Source organism: Somniosus microcephalus, chromosome 17 (genome assembly GCF_052327205.1).
Source record: "Somniosus microcephalus isolate GS21.2 chromosome 17, FLI_Smic_1.0, whole genome shotgun sequence".
In the NCBI taxonomy this organism is placed as follows: Eukaryota; Metazoa; Chordata; class Chondrichthyes; order Squaliformes; family Somniosidae; genus Somniosus; species Somniosus microcephalus.
The window spans coordinates 34,087,882-34,106,190 of record NC_141003.1 but is presented as its reverse complement, the minus strand read 5'-3'; the positions used below and the strand labels follow the sequence as shown (position 1 = coordinate 34,106,190).

The following is an 18,309-nucleotide window of genomic DNA, read 5'->3' as shown; positions in this document are numbered from 1 at the left end:
CAAATCAAATCAAATCAAATCAACTTTTATTGTCATTGTTAGTGCACAAGTGCAGTACAACGAAATGTAGGCTTGCGGCTCCCGAGAGTGTACATTTAGATTAAGACATTTAAACATTCAACATACATTTGGCTTGTAATACATTAACATAAACATAACCATAATAAAGTGCATTGGCAGATGTGCAGGCTTTAGAGTTTATTTGTAGAGTTCAGTAGGATGACAGCCCTGGGAAAGAAGCTGTTCCTAAATCTGGTCGTATGGGTGCGAATGCATCTGTAGCATCTCCCAGATGGCAGGAGGGCAAACAGACTGTGGCTGGGGTGGGTAGGGTCTTTGATGATGGACCGTGACCTCCGTAAACAACGTTTCTGGTATATGTGCTCTATGGTCGGTAGCCGGGTGCTGGTGATGCGTTGGGCAGTTTTGACTACCCGCTGCAGGGCTTTCCGGTCATAGTAGCTACAGCTGCCATACCATACTGTGATACAGTTTGTCAGGATGCTCTCTATTGTGCAGCGGTAAAAGTTAGAGAGGATCAGGGGTGACAGGTTACATCCCTTCAGCCTCCTTAGGAAATATAGGCGCTGCTGGGCCTTCTTCACCAGAGAGGAGGTATTGAGGGACCAGGAGAGGTCTTCCGTGATGTGGACTCTGAGGAACTTAAAGCTGTCCACCCTTTCCACCACAGCCCCATTGATGTGGATGGGGGTCTTAGTGCTGTAATGCAGTCTATGCTTGGTGCCGTCCATTCTCAGACTGCTCTCATGCAGTCTCAACTTGATGCCACGCAAGCTCTGACTGCTGCCATCGTGGCTGGGTTGACCACCATCCACCGGGGCTTTCACGGTGTCGCAGCAGGCCAGCAATCTGTGCTCCAGCAGATTGGTGGTGATGCTGAGGTGCTGCCCCGGGGTGTGTAAGATTTTGCAGAATTTCTACATTTCCCCGAAGGTTATTATTAATAAAAGGGACCCTGCGTGGACATTTTAAGTCAAAAGGGGTACCCAAGATGGCGTCCACGCCTCGTGGCAGAAAGCCGGTGAGATTTTTAAACTTGGACTCTGCGACACAGGCAGCTCGTGGAGAAATCGAAACCAAGGCTGCAGTTTCTGTGAAGAGAGACTTTGCATTTTGAAAACCAGACAGGACTTTGAATTATGCATTACATCAAATTGGAGACAAATCTAAACCCAGTTAGGCCTATAGTTAAGGCCATCAAGCAATTTGCATAAATAATCGGCAACAGATTAAGGAAGCCATCGAGGCTGGACAGGCCCATCAAGGTGCATTAATAACAAAACAAGTCAATTATCGGGCCGGTCGATGCGATTACCGGCCATCTAAAAACAGTTAGTATAGATTGCTACCATTATTTAAAATAGCCCGCCAAGATTAAGGCAAAAAACTAACCTGATTTGGCGTGCAGATAAGGGTTTTCGAAAGGAGTATAATTGAAGGCCCCGGGTAGCAATCTCTCTCTGCTCTGCTCGCTCTGCTCCCCTGCTCCTCACCCTCGTGGCTGTCGCTCTTTCCCTGTCCCGCGCTTACCCCCTGGCCTTTGCCTGTGCCTTTCCCCACTCCATCTGGAATCGCCCAGGCACTGCATCGGGCGGACATGGACAATTCAGGCCAGGCAAGGCGAGGCGTGACGAGGTGATGAGGGAAGACCAACTGCGGAAGACCAACTGAGGAAGACCAACTGAGGAGGCGAACGGAGGAAGACGACTGAGGATAGGCTTCGAATCATCGGGCCTTCAGTCTCAGCTAATCTTTGACTATCTTCATGCAAACTTCAACTGCCGACCGAGGAAGAGGAACCATCAAGGTAAAGTACCCAAGCAGAGGCTTTAACTTTGGGGTACTCGAACCTAGACAACGCCCTTGCAGCACCCGGAGACCACGTGACGACGGCAGGCTCCAGAGAGCACCAAGAGCGAACCCCGAACCCCACCGCTGTTTTGAGTCCAACAAACCCTTTTGATTGGTGAGCATAAATTCTGGCCCCTCATAGCTTAATCTAGTTAGGTATAGGGGGTGGGATAAGGATAAGGGGATTGTTAAGATAGTTGTTTTCCCTCGATGTGCCGTGTGTTCCCCATTCCCTGTATAAGTATAGTTATTTGTATTTGCTTGTAAGTTTTTATACACTGGTAACTTCTCATAAGGCTGTGTTAATTTTTCTGTTTAATAAAATCCTGAGTTTTGCTTACATCCAAACCACCTGTCTACTCGAGTCTTTTCTATATCGCTACCTGTACCTAAGTCCGGTGTCGAGAACCTCAGGGGCGTGGGAGCGATTCAAACCGCTCACGGGCAGTCAGAGGCATAGCTGACTGAGCCCACGTGCCACCCTCTACAGGAGTGCCAGTGGGCCAGTGGAGCAGAAACCTGCTGTCCTCTCTCAGGATGACAGCATTCCTGCTCCCACCAGTGGCACTCCGCCATTGCCCTTGTTCCTGCCTGTCATCCAGCCAGCCCAGTCTGCTGCCGCCCATGCTGCGGTGGTGCAGTCTACAGCCAGGCCTTCCAGGCCCAGAGCGGGTCGAGGGCCTCCTGCAAGACCTTCTGAAGTCTCCCGCACAGACACTCGGCAGCCTTCCACCTGCAACTGGGCCAAAACTTCGTAGGAGCACGAGAGTAGGCAAAGGCACTGTAACAAGGGGCACTAAGGGATTGCACAAGGGCTAATAGTTAATATTGTTGTTGCAAATATGTGTTCACTGATTATTGATAAATTTCTTAATTAGCGTTGGATGATTTTGTGGTGTCTCTCATTTCAGCTTTGCGCTGTGATATGGCCTGTGACAGGGATGGAATGATGGGGATGTGGTGAGCAACAGGGATCTGGGGTTTAATTTATTGGAATCACAGTCTGATGAGGTGGTCACGGACCGCCCTTCCAGAAGGTCAATTGATGGGTGCTTCCTCCCTCGCTCCTCTTCCTCCTCGTCCTCGTCCTCCTCTCCCTCCTCCTGAGGTGGTCCTACAATCCCTGGTGGAAAGGGCTGGGCCCTCATGATGGCCAGATTGTGGAGCATGCAGCAGACTACGGTGAAATGGGACACCTGCTCCGGTGAGTACCGGAGGGCTCCTCCCGAGCGGTCAAGCCAGTGGAACTATTGCTTGAGCACTCTGGTGGTGTGCTCGATGATGTTCCTGGTGGCAGCATGGCTCTCATTATATGAGTGCTGAGCAGGAAAGCTGGGGTTGCAGAGTGGAGTCAATAGCCAGGTGGAGGGCGGTTGGCCCTTGTCTCCGACCAGCCAGCCGCGATTTTCATGTGGCGGCTGGAGGAGTGCTGGCACACCGGTCTGGCATAGGATGAAGGTATTGTGGCTGCTGCCAGGATAGCGGGCATTCATATTGAGGATTCGCTGTCTGTGGTCACACACCAACTGCACATTAAGTGAGTGGTAGCCTTTGTTGTTATGGAAGATTTCAGGATCGTTATGCGGTGCCCGCAAAGCCACGTGGGTGCAGTCAATGATGCCCTGCACCATGGGGAAGCCCGTTATCCTGGCAAAGCCACATGCACGTTCGTCCTGCTTCTCTCTAGTGATAGGAAAGGAAATGTAGTCCCTTCTCCTACTGTAGAGAGCCTCTGTGACCTCCTGGATGCAGCGATGGATGGCGAACTGCGGGATGTTCGCTATATCTCCTATTGCAGACTGGAAGGAACTGTTGGCGAAGAAATTGAGGGCAACGGTGCCACTGAGAGAGCCGTGGTCGACCTGATCTGATGCTCGAGGTCTGGTTGCAGGAGGTGGCAGAGTTCGGTGACCACATCCTTGCTGAAGCAGAACCTTCTAATACACTGCTCCTCGCTTAATTGGAGGTAGGAGAAATGCTCTCGGAATGCCCACGAAGGGTAAGGCCTCCTGTTGAGAGCCCCGATGGCCTCCTCCTCCCTCTGGTCACATCTTGCAATCTTTCTCGTTGCCTGTGCTCCCTCCGCAGTAGATCCTGGAGGGCGAGATCGACTGCCAATACAGCCCTCATTAAGGTAGCGATGTGTAACACTTTGAAATTTTGTCCGAATAAATGTAACAAATTTTTAGTAGCCACAACACTCCTGATACTAAAGAACTTTTAATTGACTGAAGTAAACTCTTCCACAACATAAATGGACAAGGAAGCAGTGAAACAGCACTAAACTGACAGCTGCGACTCATCCTTTTAAATAGTGCCCCTGGAACCGCCATCCACCTGCTTCATGCCTCCTCTTCCTGTCATTGTCAGAGCAAGGCGCTAAGGCAGGTGGCGATAATCAATTTGGCAGATCGGGCACTGAGTGAGCGTTGCACGCTCACTGACGTCACAATCTGCATGGCGCTAAAGCCCCATGTGCTAATTGTTAGCGGCGGCGCTAAGCATTGAATGGATTTGGCATGCGGTGCTGGATTCACCTTGCCCCAGCTATACTTCATTAGCGCCCCCGCTGGGCACTAACAGGAAGCGCTAACCAACCGAATTTCTCCCCCAAAATCTCCACCTGAACAGGCAGACGGGGCCTTGGTTTAACACCTCATCTGAAAGACTACACCTCCAAAAATGCAGCATTCCTGCAGTGCTGCATTGAAGTCTCACCCTAGATTATGTACACAAGTCCTGTAGTGGGCCTTCAACCCAAAACCTTGGAGCTGAGTCGACACAATGATGTGATGTTGAATTTGTACAAGACATTGGTTAGCTTACAGTTGAGTATTGCATATAGTTCCGGTCACCCATTATAGGAAAGGAAAGGTTACAATAAAGATTCACTTGGCTGATAGAAGGAATGGAAGGTTATGAAAAAGGTTTAAAAATTGGGTCATTTTTCATTGGAACAGAGAAGGTTGGGTGGGTGAGAGGATTCTGAATGGAGGATGTCAAAATTATGGTGTGAATTTTATCCCAACACACCCAGCAGCAACTGAGCGTTGGGTGGGGGGTGTGGCCTTTGAAATGGAGCATTCAGCCTTTCCACCCCATTCCCAGTGGAATCCCGCTGGCCACCATGTTAACTGCTCAGTACAGTTCAGTAGCTGAGGCTCTCACTGGAAGCAGGCCGCAGCCTCATACATTTATGCTAATTGGGCTCCCAATACGTCAATGGGATCCTGATTGGAGTTTAAGTCGTGCCTGAGTGGGGAAGTCACCACAACTTTCCGGCCAGGCTGAAACAGCTGTCAGAAGGAGGAAGAGGCTCTCCAAGGAAAGTTGAAATCTTTCCTTTATTGGGCCAGGAGGGGCAGGAGTGCTCCCCCGCGGGCTCCCCTGTGGGCTCCCCTGCCCTGGACTCCACCCTCACCCCTCGCTCCCAAGAGTTCATCCTGAAACCGCCTCCCTGCGACTTACCTGCTTGTCCCCATGCTTTCCTTTGCTCCAAGCCTGTGTCCTCTGTCCGCCTGAACCTCTCCCACCCGCCGGCCAGTTGTAGCTTTCCGCCCATTTCAGGTTGATCGGCGGCTGCATGCTGGTCAGGCCCAGGAGTTAAAATGCCCTGGGCTGGAAATCTGGGCCAGGAACTTGCTCCATCACCCCACACCCAACCTGAATCCCACGCAGGATTAAAATCAACCCCTATGTCTCTGCATATTTTAAATTGGATTATAGGTTTTTATTAAATTATAATGCAAATCAATATAGAATATCTACATGAAATTTATAATAAAGTAAGATTTGACTGTTTCCTAGACTTAGAGTCCTTACCACATCCGTCTACAGAAGATCTCCAGTCAACACATGCATTTTCTCTACAGCTGTCAGCAGCAGCTTTTACGTTGCTGCAGTCAAGTTCTGTGGAATTGGTTTCACAATGGTCATCGATACAGCTTTCATGGTAAGGCTTAAGCTGAGTACTGCTGCAGTTTTCAAATGGTCTGTAAGGAGGGGAAAACACAAATATCACTAAAGGAAAGCCTCACTATCTTATCCAACACCTTATTAAATTTCAAATTTTATTTTTGGTATATTATAAGCATCATCTATGTGATGCCTAAAACAGCATTTTATTTTGGTTAGATCAAATGTTAATTAAAATGACATTGTTCTAAATTATTTATGATCAAAACAGTAGTCGAGCGAAATCTACCTTCAGATTTTAGATAATATCAATTTATCGATATCTCATTAAACAGCTTACAGATGTGTGTGCAGTTGCAAGTTAATATATTACCAGTGAATCTCCCATTGTGCTTCTCATTCCAAGGATGGGGAAGTGGTGTCTGTGGAGCAGATTGGCAAGGGAAGGACACGAGGTTGAGTTGGCAAAGGAAAGGGTTAGAAGCCGGGAAGATAGTGGCCCAGAAATTCAGGTCTCCACGGGTGAAGGCCCAATGGAAGTGCCGGTTTCCTGCATGCACTGCGCATGCGCAGGAAACCGGCACTTCCGTTCCCCTGAACGAAGGGGTTCAGAGTTCGAACGCATGCGCTGGAGAGGCTGCGCGTGCGCATCGAATTTCGGTTTTTTTTTACAGGTTTTCCCGAGAGAGTAAGTCTGCAGAAGTTACACATTTAAAAAGCAGGCGTAAGGCCTGCTTTTTACAAGGTAAGTGGTGGATTAATTAAAATTAAAATGTTTTTCCCACAGGTTTATCATTTTTAAATACTTTAAAGCAAGGTAAGTTTATTTTTAGCCCCGTTAGAAAATAAAATTATTTTTTTCAAAAATTTAAATTATTGTTTAAAATAGTTATTTCATGTAATTTATAGTTTACTAGCTGGGGGAGCCTGGCTTTGCCAGGGCTGTTTTGGGCCGGGCGGTTTAAATCGAGTCCCAGGCTTTGGGGCCTCTCTGTGTCCCTCTGTGAATCTGCTGCCGGGCAACATTTTAAATCGAGTCCCAGGCTTTTGGGCCCTGTCTGTGTCCCTCTCTCAATCTGCTGCCGGGCAACATTTCTACCTTTTAATACCTTGAAAGATGAAAGTGAAAGTACTTATAAAACATTTTTGGTAAATCTTATGTTATTTTTAAAAGAGATACTAACTTTTTCAAAGCTGGATGATCAAAGTAGTTTGAGCTGGAAGCAGTGAAACAATGGCTGCCACATCCCTGAGATGAAAACGATTAGTCCCGCCCACACACACACACCGATTGGCCAACCATCAGGGGACTGTACTGAAGGATTGGTCAATCGTGACAGCACAGGATTGGTCGAACCTTGACGTCAGTCAATCAATGCTAAATCGCAGATAATGAGTTTAATTTTGAAGGTTTTTTGCATAAGGCGCGAACAATTTTCGTCCGACCGAAAAGTAAATACGCTTACGACCGTCCCGGAAGCGTAAGCTTTCTTTGGAGGTAACGCGCGCGTAGGTACGCTCTATAACTTTCGAGTGCATAGCCGGACAGACGCACACGTGAGGACAGACAGAAGGACAGACAGACAGAAGGACAGACAGACAGATAGACAGACAGACAGAACGATCCGTTTATATATATAGATTTAAAAATGTGATTTAAAAATAATTTATTTGAAGTTTTGGTGATGTTTTGGGGCCCGTAGTATTTCTAAGTTTTGACAGCTCTTCCTGTCAAACTCATGAATGGGCACTTCCCTGCTCCGATTGGCTCCCCATGGCCCACGTGATCCCAGGGGATGCAGCGAACTAACTGCGCCCCTGGGATACACAAGCACTGCAGGTCGGGGGCTTACACCCGCGGGAAGCCCCCGACCCGAATTTCTGGGCCAATGTCTCCTGGCGAGCAGGGAAGAGTCCAGTCTCTGAATACTGGGTTGACATTCAGCCAAATACTCGCATCTGATGGGAGCCGAGTTCTCCCCCCACCCCGCCCCACATCGCCGCCCCTCCCCCTCCCCAACCCCCGTAGTGGCTGCTATGAAGGCAAATGTAGTAGCTATTTTATGTCAGCAATGCGCAACAGACAGCAATGAGATGAATGAATGGTTAACGGTGGTAAAATTATTTACACTCAGTATTTCCCCACAATGGCATTGTGAGATTGGAAACCACCATCTGGGGAAATCTCGAGGCCCAAGATTATACCTAACGCATTATCCCTCAAAATGACCTTTTAAATAGCAGGGAATAATTCCACAAGTGGAGGCTTGTAGTGAGAACTGATGCTCGGAGAGAGCGCAGGTCAAATTAATGCACGGAAATCACAGGCTGGGGGCCCCAAGACTTCCCCCTGCACTTTCTGTGAGCACCGCTCCCCACAGAAGGCGCCCAGTCACAGAATCAATCCGTGTATATATGTGCATCTATCTATCTATATGTATATAAAAGGATCAATCTGTCTGTCTGTCTGTCCTTCAGTGTGTCTGTCCGGCTATACACTCTAAAGTTATAGAGCGTACCTACACGTGCGTTACATCAAAAGAAAGCTTACGATTCCGGAACGGTCATAAGCGTATTTACGTTTCGGCGAGACAAAAATTGCACCCGCGGTATCCAAAAAACGTTCAAAATTCCACTCATTAGCATAGAGTGACATTAAGGTCGACCAATCGTACGGTCGAGCGACCCGACGGTCGACCAATCGCTGCGTGGCGGGTTCATCGCGCGTGCGGGCCCTCCTAGAGTCGAGCGACAGGACGATTGACCAATCCTACGCTTCGGTGACATGACGGTCGACCAATCGGTGCGTGTGTGGGCGGGCCTTATCGTTCTGAACCGAGGTGAGCGGCCGCCATCTTGGTTCCAATCTGTTCATTTCTTTTTCCCGCTTTCTGCATGTTTCTTTTCAAATATACATTTCCAGCAAAAAAAAAGTTGCTTCTAAAACACAAATTGTTTTTAAAAAATGTTAATTAATTTGTACATCTTTTCTCTAACCTCTATAACTTTCCTACCTTTCACCGTTTTTGTAGGCCTCGAAGCCTGGGCCTCTCCTCCGCACCCATGCCCGAGCTAGGCACCTCCCGGCCCCAGTCAACAAGCGGCCTCCGATCACCGCCATCTTTGTGGAGGCTGGAGGGGCAGGCCTCAGCCGAGCGTCGCTACTGCCATCTTAGTAAAGGCTGGTGCGGTGGTGGCGGCACGGAGCTCCGCGGAGCACGTGCGTGGCGGCGTCTCACTCTCCCCCCCCCAGTCTCTCTCTCTCTTCCCCGCGCCTCCTGAATGCACGGGGAAGAGGCCTTGAGCACCGTGGCCACTTTCGGAGATTTTAACTCCGTGACAGGTGAGGAGAGCGTTTGTTGTTCATGTTGGGCGGCGGGTGGGTTCCCCGGGTGCTGATCCCTGGCGGTGTGGGTGTGGGGCCGGAGCCCGGCTCTTACCTTGCCCCGGAGAGCGGGCGGACGGCGGGGCCTGGAGTAGCAGAGGGGAACAGTCAACAGACAGATGTCAGAGAGACAGAGAAATAGGGAGGGAGGAGAGGGAGAGGACAGGGAAAGGGGGAGGGAGAGGGAGAGTGAGGAGAGGGGCAGGGAGGGAGAGAGGAGAGGGGCAAGGAGGTGGAGGGGAGAGAGAGAGGGTGGGGGGAGGGGGGAGAGGGAGAGGATGGGGGGAGGGGGGAGAGGGAGAGGGTGGGGGGAGGGGGGAGAGAGAGAGGGTGGGGGGAGAGAGAGAGGGGTGGGGGAGGAGGGAGAGAGAGAGGGTGGGGGGAGGGGGAGAGGGTGGGGGGGAGGGGGAGAGGGTGGGGGGGGAGAGAGAGAGGGTGGGGGGAGGGGAGAGAGAGAGGGTGGGGGGAGGGGAGAGAGAGAGGGTGGGGGAGGGGAGAGAGAGAGGGTGGGGGGAGGGGAGAGAGAGAGGGTGGGGGGAGGGGAGAGAGAGAGGGTGGGGGAGGGGAGAGAGAGAGGGTGGGGGAGGGGAGAGAGAGAGGGTGGGGGGAGGGGAGATAGAGGGTGGGGGAGGGGAGATGGAGAGGGGGGAGGGGAGAGGGAGGGAGGGAGAGAGAGTAAAGCAGGGAGAGATGGGGAGGGAGAGAGAGAGGGTGAGGGAGGGAGAGGGTGAGGAGAGGGGGAGGGAGGGAGGGAGAGGACAGGGGGAGAGGAGGAGGGAGGGAGAGGACAGGGGGGGAGAGAGAGAGTAAAGCAGGGAGAGACGGGGAGGGAGAGAGAGGGTGAGGGAGGGAAAGAGTGAGGGGGAGGGAGAGAGAGGGGGAGGGAGGGAAAGAGTGAGGGGGTGGGACAGGGAGGGAGAGCTTACCTTCTTCCTTCCTTCGCAGGGGTCCATCGGGCCACCTTCCCCCCGTCTCTCTCTCTCTTCCACCCGTCGCTCTCTCTCTTCCCCCCCAGTCGCTCTCTCTCTTCCCCCCCGTCGCTCTCTCTCTTCCCCCCCAGTCGCTCTCTCTCTTCCCCCCCAGTCACTCTCTCTCTTCCCCCCCCAGTCGCTCTCTCTCTTCCCCCCCCAGTCGCGCTCTCTCTTCCCCCCCAGTCGCTCTCTCTCTTCCCCCCAGTCGCTCTCTCTCTTCCCCCCCGTCGCTCTCTCTCTTCACCCCCAATCGCTCTCTCTCTTCCCCCCAGTCGCTCTCTCTCTTCCCCCCCAGTCGCTCTCTCTCTTCCCCTCCAGTCGCTCTCTCTCTTCCCCCCAGTCGCTCTCTCTCTTCCCCCCCAGTCGCTCACTCTCTTCTCCCCCAGTCGCTCTCTCTCTTCCCCCCAGTCGCTCTCTCTCTTCCCCCCCAGTCGCTCTCTCTCTTCCCCCCAGTCGCTCTCTCTCTTCCCCCCAGTCGCTCTCTCTCTTCCCCCCCAGTCGCTCTCTCTCTTCCCCCCAGTCACTCTCTCTCTTCCCCCCAGTCGCTCTCTCTCTTCCCCCCCAGTCACTCTCTCTCTTCCCCCCCAGTCGCTCTCTCTTTCCCCCCAGTCACTCTCTCTCTTCCCCCCAGTCGCTCTCTCTCTTCCCCCCCAGTCGTTCTCTCTCTTCCCCCCCAGTTGCTCTTGTGATGAAATATTCCATTCATCACTGCCTGTGACTGTGGTTGGTTTCAGGTTTCAGTTCCCTCACCTCAGTTCCGTCTCCTCACCATTGTATTGTATATTGTAATGTATTGTGTGTAGGGCTCCGCCCATACCTGGCCCCTATGTAAGCAAGCTCAGTCTGGCCTCATATCCAGTACTGCAGACCTCCAGATGGAAGATACCTCTCTCCACTGCGTGTTACCTTCTAAGTTAATAAAAGCCTTGTTTTGTTTCGCTAACATCGAGTCTCGGAATTATTGAGGCACATCAATTTTATTAACTTATTTTTCAACACAATGGATCAACTCCTAAAACCCGAACGTTTGGATTTGGACCAGCATGCTTTGGACGCATCGGCACGCTTCGGACACTGGTTTATGTGTATGGAATTCTTCCTGGACAATTCCGCAGCCGTCAAAGACGCTACAGACGCTGCGAGTATGAAACTCGGAATTCTGCGGAATTGGGTAAGCCACCGGGTTTACCCCCTCATCCAAGACGCCGACACGTACCTGGCCGCCTGCGACATCTTAAAGGTGCATTACCAGCAGCCTACGAATGAGGTGTATGCTAGGCATCTGCTCGCTACTCGCGCACAGCGACCTGGGGAATCGGTGGAGGAGTTCCTAGGCACCCTGAAAATGCTTGGCAAAGACTGCAAGTGCCAAGATGTAAAAGCCGCAGTGTACACTGACGAGCTTGTTCGCGATGCCTTTATCACAGGCCTCAGCTCCACTTACATCCGGCAGAGACTGCTGGAAAAAACGGGATTGGACCTGAAACAGGCTGCGGACACCGCGCGATCCCTGGATGTGGCCCAGAGAAACTCGGACGCCTACTCTTCAGCCCGCGCCGTCCACGCCGCCACGTGTGCACCAAGGGCGCCGCCATCTTGGAAGGCATCTTCCCCGCCCGGCAGCCCGACACCGTCGGGGCCCCGCTCTCCCCCCAGAAGCCCTACGACAGCCGCGACGCGTCGGGGACCCAACTGCTACTTCTGCGGGCAGCCAAAGCACACCAGAAACCTGTGCCCGGCGAAAGGCACCACCTGCTTTAAGTGTGGTAAGAAGGGGCACTTCGGGAAGGTGTGCAGAGGGAACCCCGCCGGAAAACCCGCCACCGCCGCGTGTGCGCCGTGGGAGCGGCCATCTTGGACGCCATCTTGCCCGACCTCGTGGGGTCCGCCATCTCATGAGCAGACAGCGTGGACGCCATCTTGTCTCGATCAGGGCCCTACAGTGGCATCGGTCACAGTGGACCAGACCAGGCCGCACCCGCTATCCAAATCAATGGTGGACATCGAGGTAAACGGGTGCCGGGTTAAATGTTTAATTGACAGTGGAAGCACGGAGAGTTTTATCCACCCTGAACTGGCACAACAACTCTCCCTAAAGGTGGTCCCTACTCAGGGTACCATCTCTATGGCTGATAAAACCCAGACATCGACCATTCTGGGTTACTGCACGGTACAATTGTCCATTAACGGAACTGTATACGATAATTTTAAAGTATTAATCATGAAGAATCTATGTGCGAGCGTGATCTTGGGCCTGGATTTCCAGTGCAACCACCAAAGCATCACGCTCAAGTACGGTGGGTCCCAGCCGCCCCTCACAGTGTGCGGTCTGGCTACCCTGAAGGTAAAGCCGCCTTCGCTATTCGCGAACCTTACCCCTAACTGCCGGCCAATAGCGACCAAAAGCAGGAGGTACAGCTGGGAGGACAGGCGGTTTATCGCGACCGAGGTAGACAGGCTCCTGAAAGAGCGCATTATTGAACGCAGCAACAGCCCGTGGCGCGCCCAAGTGGTAGTGGTAAGGGGTAGCGAGAAGAAACGGATGGTGATCGACTATAGCCAAACGATCAACAGGTACACCCAACTAGACGCCTACCCGCTACCCCGCATATCAGAAATGGTGAACCAAATCGCCCAATACCAGGTGTTCTCCACCATCGACCTCAAGTCAGCGTACCACCAGCTCCCTATCAGACCAGAGGACCGCCCGTACACCGCCTTCGAGGCGAACGGACGCCTCTACCAATTCCTCAGAGTCCCCTTTGGGGTGACGAATGGGGTCTCGGTCTTCCAGAGGGAGATGGACCGCATGGTCGATGACCACCACTTGCAGGCAACCTTCCCCTACCTCGACAACGTCACCATCTGTGGTCACAACCAGCAGGATCACGACTCGAACCTCGAGAGGTTCCTGAAAACCGCACAAAAACTCAACCTCACCTACAACGAGGACAAGTGCGTTTTCAACACCACGCGTCTCTGCATACTAGGCAGCGTGGTGGAGAATGGGGAAATCGGACCAGACCCCGACCGATTGTGCCCCCTACGGGAGCTGCCCCTGCCCAACACTCCCAAAGCCCTGAAAAGGTGTCTGGGGTTATTTTCTTATTATTCCCAATGGGTCCCCAACTACTCCAACAAAGCCCGCCCCCTCTTGAAAGCATCCTCTTTTCCGCTCTCTGCTGAGGCCCACGCTGCCTTCAAAAGCATTAAGCAGGATATTGAGCGGGCCACGCTACAGGCAGTGGACGAGAACACTCCCTTTCAAGTGGAAAGTGATGCATCTGACTTTGCCTTGGCGGCCACCCTCAACCAGGCGGGGCGGCCCGTAGCTTTCTTCTCGAGGACCCTCCAAGGGCCCGAGATCAGACACTCCTCCGTAGAAAAGGAGGCCCAAGCCATCGTGGAGGCAATGCGCCACTGGCGCCACTACCTAGCCAGCAAACGCTTCACCCTACTTACCGACCAGCGGTCGGTAGCGTTTATGTTCAATAATAAACAGAGGGGGAAGATTAAAAATGATAAGATTCTTAGATGGCGGATCGAGCTCTCCACCTTCGAGTATGACATCATTTACCGGCCAGGGGCCCTTAACGAATCCCCTGACGTCCTCTCACGAGGGATGTGTGCCAGCGCCACCGGGGATCGGCTACAGACCCTCCACAATGACCTCTGCCACCCAGGGGTCACGCGGCTGTTCCACTTCATAAAGTCCCGTAACTTACCCTACTCGATTGAGGAAGTTCGGTCTCTGACCAGGAACTGCCGCACTTGCGCTGAGTGCAAGCCTCGGTTCTACCGCCCAGATAGAGCCCACTTAATCAAAGCTACACGGCCCTTTGAGCGGCTCAGCTTAGATTTCAAGGGCCCCCTCCTGTCAGTCGACCGCAATGTTTACTTCCTGAACATCGTGGACGAATACTCCCGTTTCCCATTCGCCTTCCCCTGCCCAGACATGACCAGCGCCACGGTCATTAAATGCCTCAACAGCCTGTTCTGCCTGTTCGGTATGCCGAGCTACATCCATACGGATAGGGGGGCGTCCTTCATGAGTGAAGAGCGACGCCAGTACATGCTGTCCAGGGGGATCGCCACGAGCCGTACCACCGGCTACAACCCCCGGGGTAACGGTCAAGTGGAGCGAGAGAACGGGACAGTATGGAAAGCAGTCACTCTAGCTCTAAGGACCAAGGGCCTCCCTATCTCCCGCTGGCAGGAAGTCCTCTCAGATGTGCTCCATTCGATACGGTCGCTATTGTGTACTGCCACTAATGCCACGCCTCATGAACGAATGTTTGTCTTTCCCCGGAAATCCACCTCAGGCGTATCCATGCCGTCATGGCTCTCCACCCCAGGTCTGGTATTCGTGCGAAGGCATGTGAGGGGCCACAAGACGGACCCTCTCGTGGAGCCAGTGCACCTACTCCACGCCAACCCCCAATACGCGTATGTCCGGCACGCCGACGGAAGGGAGGACACCGTGTCCATAAAAGACGTCGCCCCAGCCGGTAACGACAACAACCACGGCAATAGCAACAACAACGATCACAGCAACTCTCACCCACCCACGATTCTTTCATCACCCCCGGAAGAACATCGACCAACGGCACCCCCACCAACTACCCCTTCAACAACCCTGGCGGCACCCCCGGCAGAGACCCAGGAGGCCACCGGGGACACCCAGCCGACACCCGCGACACCACAACAGCCACGTCGGTCGCAGAGGACTATCAAACCCCCGAGCAGACTAAATCTATAGAAGGGGTGAATGTGATGAAATATTCCATTCATCACTGCCTGTGACTGTGGTTGGTTTCAGGTTTCAGTTCCCTTACCTCAGTTCCGTCTCCTCACCATTGTATTGTATATTGTAATGTATTGTGTGTAGGGCTCCGCCCATACCTGGCCCTTATGTAAGCAAGCTCAGTCTGGCCTCATATCCAGTACTGCAGACCTCCAGATGGAAGATACCTCTCGCCACTGCGTGTTACCTTCTAAGTTAATAAAAGCCTTGTTTTGTTTCGCTAACATCGAGTCTCGGAATTATTGAGGCACATCAGCTCTCTCTCTGCCCCCCCAGTCGCTCTCTCTCTTCCCCCCAGTCGCTCTCTCTCTTCCCCCCAGTCGCTCTCTCTCTTCCCCCCCAGTCGCTCTCTTCCCCCCCAGTCGCTCTCTCTCTTCCCCCCCCAGTCGCTCTCTCTCTTCCCCCCCAGTCGCTCTCTCTCTTCCCCCCAGTCGCTCTCTCTCTTCCCCCCCCAGTCGCTCTCTCTCTTCCAACAATAGCATGCCCTCGAAAAAGCCTCGGCACCGCCGGGCACTCCAGCTAGTGTATATATATGTATGTACACACACACACATATATATACACACACACACTCATATCTATATATATAAAACGGTATGTCTTTCCCTCTGTCTTTCCGTCTTTCCCTCTGTCTTTCTGTCTTTCTGTTTGTCCGGCTATACAACCAAAAGTTATAGAGCGTACCTACACATATGTTTTATCAAAAGAAAGCTTATCATTAGGGGACTCTCATAGGCATATTTACTTTTTGGTCAGACAAAAATTGTTCCGACAGTATATATAAAACGTTCAAAATTCCTCAAAAAATCCACTCATTACCGGTTGACCAATCCTACCTCTCATTAGCATTCAGTGACGTGCTGCTTGACCAATCCTACAGTTCAGTGACCTGATGGTTGACCAATCGGTGCATCACGGGCGGGACCTAATCCTCCAGTCTCCCTAAACTTCGCCGCCATTTTTTTCATCCCCACAGGGACAGCACCAGTCAAACAAACCCCCACATTGTGACTCCGGGAGTGGCAGGTGAGTTTACACACAGCGGGTGGGTCATCGGCAGCGGCCGCCCGTCAACCACGCCACCCGCGGGGGAGCTCAGCGGCAGCTGCCGGCCATCAACCGCGCGATCCCCTCGGGAGCTCAGCTCCGGTCCGTCTCGGCCCGAGATCTCGGCCGGCCCTCAAACGCTAGGCCACGCACGGCCGCTCTAACAACGGCACCGGGCCTCAGGCGCTAGGCACGGAGAGGGGAGGGAGGGACAGAGAGAGGGGGAGGGACAGGAGGGAGGGAGAGGAGAGGAGAGGGGGAGAGCGAGGGAGAGAGAGAGGGGACAGACAGGGGCAGGGAGACCGCGCGGCCCCAAATTGCCCTGGCAATGCCGGGCACCCCCTGATGGTATATACGCATATAAAGACTTTCGAAACTGATTTTGAAAGAAATTAAATTACAATTTAAAGCTTTACATACTCTTGTGAAATGATGTCACATACAGATGAGATGGGAGAGCATGGCGTGGGACTGGGTTCAATAGTACAAGGCTGATTTTGAGGAGCTGATTGATGCGCTATCAACAATACCAAAGACTACGAGATGGACTTAAATGAAGTAGGCTTTTATTGACTAAGAACTAGAGCATGCCTCTGCTAGTGAATCCATCCTAAGAGCTCCCGGGGGAAGGGTGGTGAGTCACCTTTATACCCGGGCTTAGGGGTGGAGCCAGGGGCTGAGACATGCCTGGACTTGTACAGGGTTAACAGTGGTTTACCGCACAGGCATGTACAGGTTAACAGTGGTTTACCACACTGATTTACAATACGGCTTATTGGGGACATCAACCTTCCAATCGAATGCAGTTTTGTGGCAGCAATCAGAAGGCTCTATTATCCCATTTGGTCTCATGCAATCATCATCGGGAACATCTGTGCAAGAGCCTAAGAGAAAGAAAAGAACAATCTTTGTCCTTATTGCACGACAAACATCAAATCACCAGCAGCTTTACCTCTGCAATGAAACATAAAAGTGGCACACGACAAAATATGAAAACATGAAACCACATACCACACTGTCCTTGGGTATTATTGAAGAAAAATCTTTCTGCCACTCTGATTTTAAAACTGTTCAGAGCAGCAGTGATTATTGTTTTAATGTCAGTAAAATAAATACGCACACTCCTGGTGTTCAGTTCAGTAATGCTTATTTCATCTGTGATGTAGGGAACGGTTTCCTGATTTCCATTAACCGTTAACTATAAGATTGAAAACATAATTTTATACAAACCATCAATGCCACAAACCAGCAACAGCCTCATAATCTTTGGAGATTATTGTGGACATTGTTAACTATGAGATGGTTATCTCTGTTCAAATGCACTTAATGGGATATATATATCATTTTCATTCTCTCCCCTACCCACTCCAAAAGCACTGACTCATTTTGAGATGCAATCCCATTGGTGCCTGTAGCCCTCTAATATAAGTAGCCATCTTCGTGTGTAATCTCAGTGCTATTATCAGGAGCTGATTCAATCGCGGGCGAGGGAGCCATTGTAGGGGAGGGAGCATCTTACTTTTCTCCTTATCATTTTATCCACAGTGATTACAGTGAGCAGAAAACCTGGCTGATTTTTCCCCATCCCTATCCCAGAGATATGTGATCCAATTGTTGTGGCCCCATCAGTCTAGCTAGCTCAGCACAGACCAGTAACTGCCTAGACTGTGCAGTTTATTATCAGACCGCACAATGCATTTGGATTCAATCAGTTATTGCCCTTTAAATGTTTTATTGATATATCGAACTAGTCAATCATTTGGCCAATTAAATTGAGGTAAGCAAGATGTTGGGCAGTAATACAAAAAATAGTCAGAATACTTACCGCATAGTTATTATTAGTTGAAATTGTGATCTCAACTCTTTTGTAAAAAATCATTAGCCCTTTTAGACAAGAATAGGGTACAGAAGGAAAGCAGAAGTAATTATCTACTAGAACGCTGAAATTGTATTTTGGATCTCATTCTTCCACAAGAACATACGTGCAATTCTTGAAGAATTTATACGTTAGCCCATTGAAGGTAATATAGTGTTGGTCTCCCAATATGATACATTCACCTAAAAAAGTAAGCAAAATACGGTTTGCATGTTTTTTTGTGATGAGGGAAACAAAACAATGAGTGTTAATGCTACTAATAATGTCTAATGATATAGTCATTAGAACAGGCGAAAGATACTAACATCCACATTCCCAAGACTGGCAGCCACATTCATTTATTACTTCGATGGGCTTTAAATTATTAGGACATTCAGGCTTTTCTTGTTTGCAGACTTTTAGTGTAACAGTATTTCCATTCACACATTCTTTAATAGAA

The 18,309-nt window shown here is 51.2% G+C and overlaps 1 protein-coding gene across 1 annotated transcript in view; it reads right to left on the bottom strand.

Moving 5' to 3' along the window:
• LOC147105629 (von Willebrand factor-like) overlaps nt 1-18,032 on the bottom strand; it is a 40,398-nt gene extending 22,366 nt beyond the window's left edge. The window contains exons 1-5 of the mRNA XM_086010929.1: nt 17,820-18,032; nt 17,006-17,192; nt 16,756-16,878; nt 16,415-16,505; nt 5,695-5,864 (exon numbers count right to left, since the gene is read on the bottom strand). Coding sequence (XP_085867055.1) covers nt 5,695-5,864; nt 16,415-16,505; nt 16,756-16,878; nt 17,006-17,192; nt 17,820-17,873 — 625 coding nt within the window. The 5' untranslated portion in view covers nt 17,874-18,032. The remainder of the gene's footprint in view (nt 1-5,694; nt 5,865-16,414; nt 16,506-16,755; nt 16,879-17,005; nt 17,193-17,819) is intronic.
• Nucleotides 18,033-18,309: the final 277 nt, after the last annotated feature.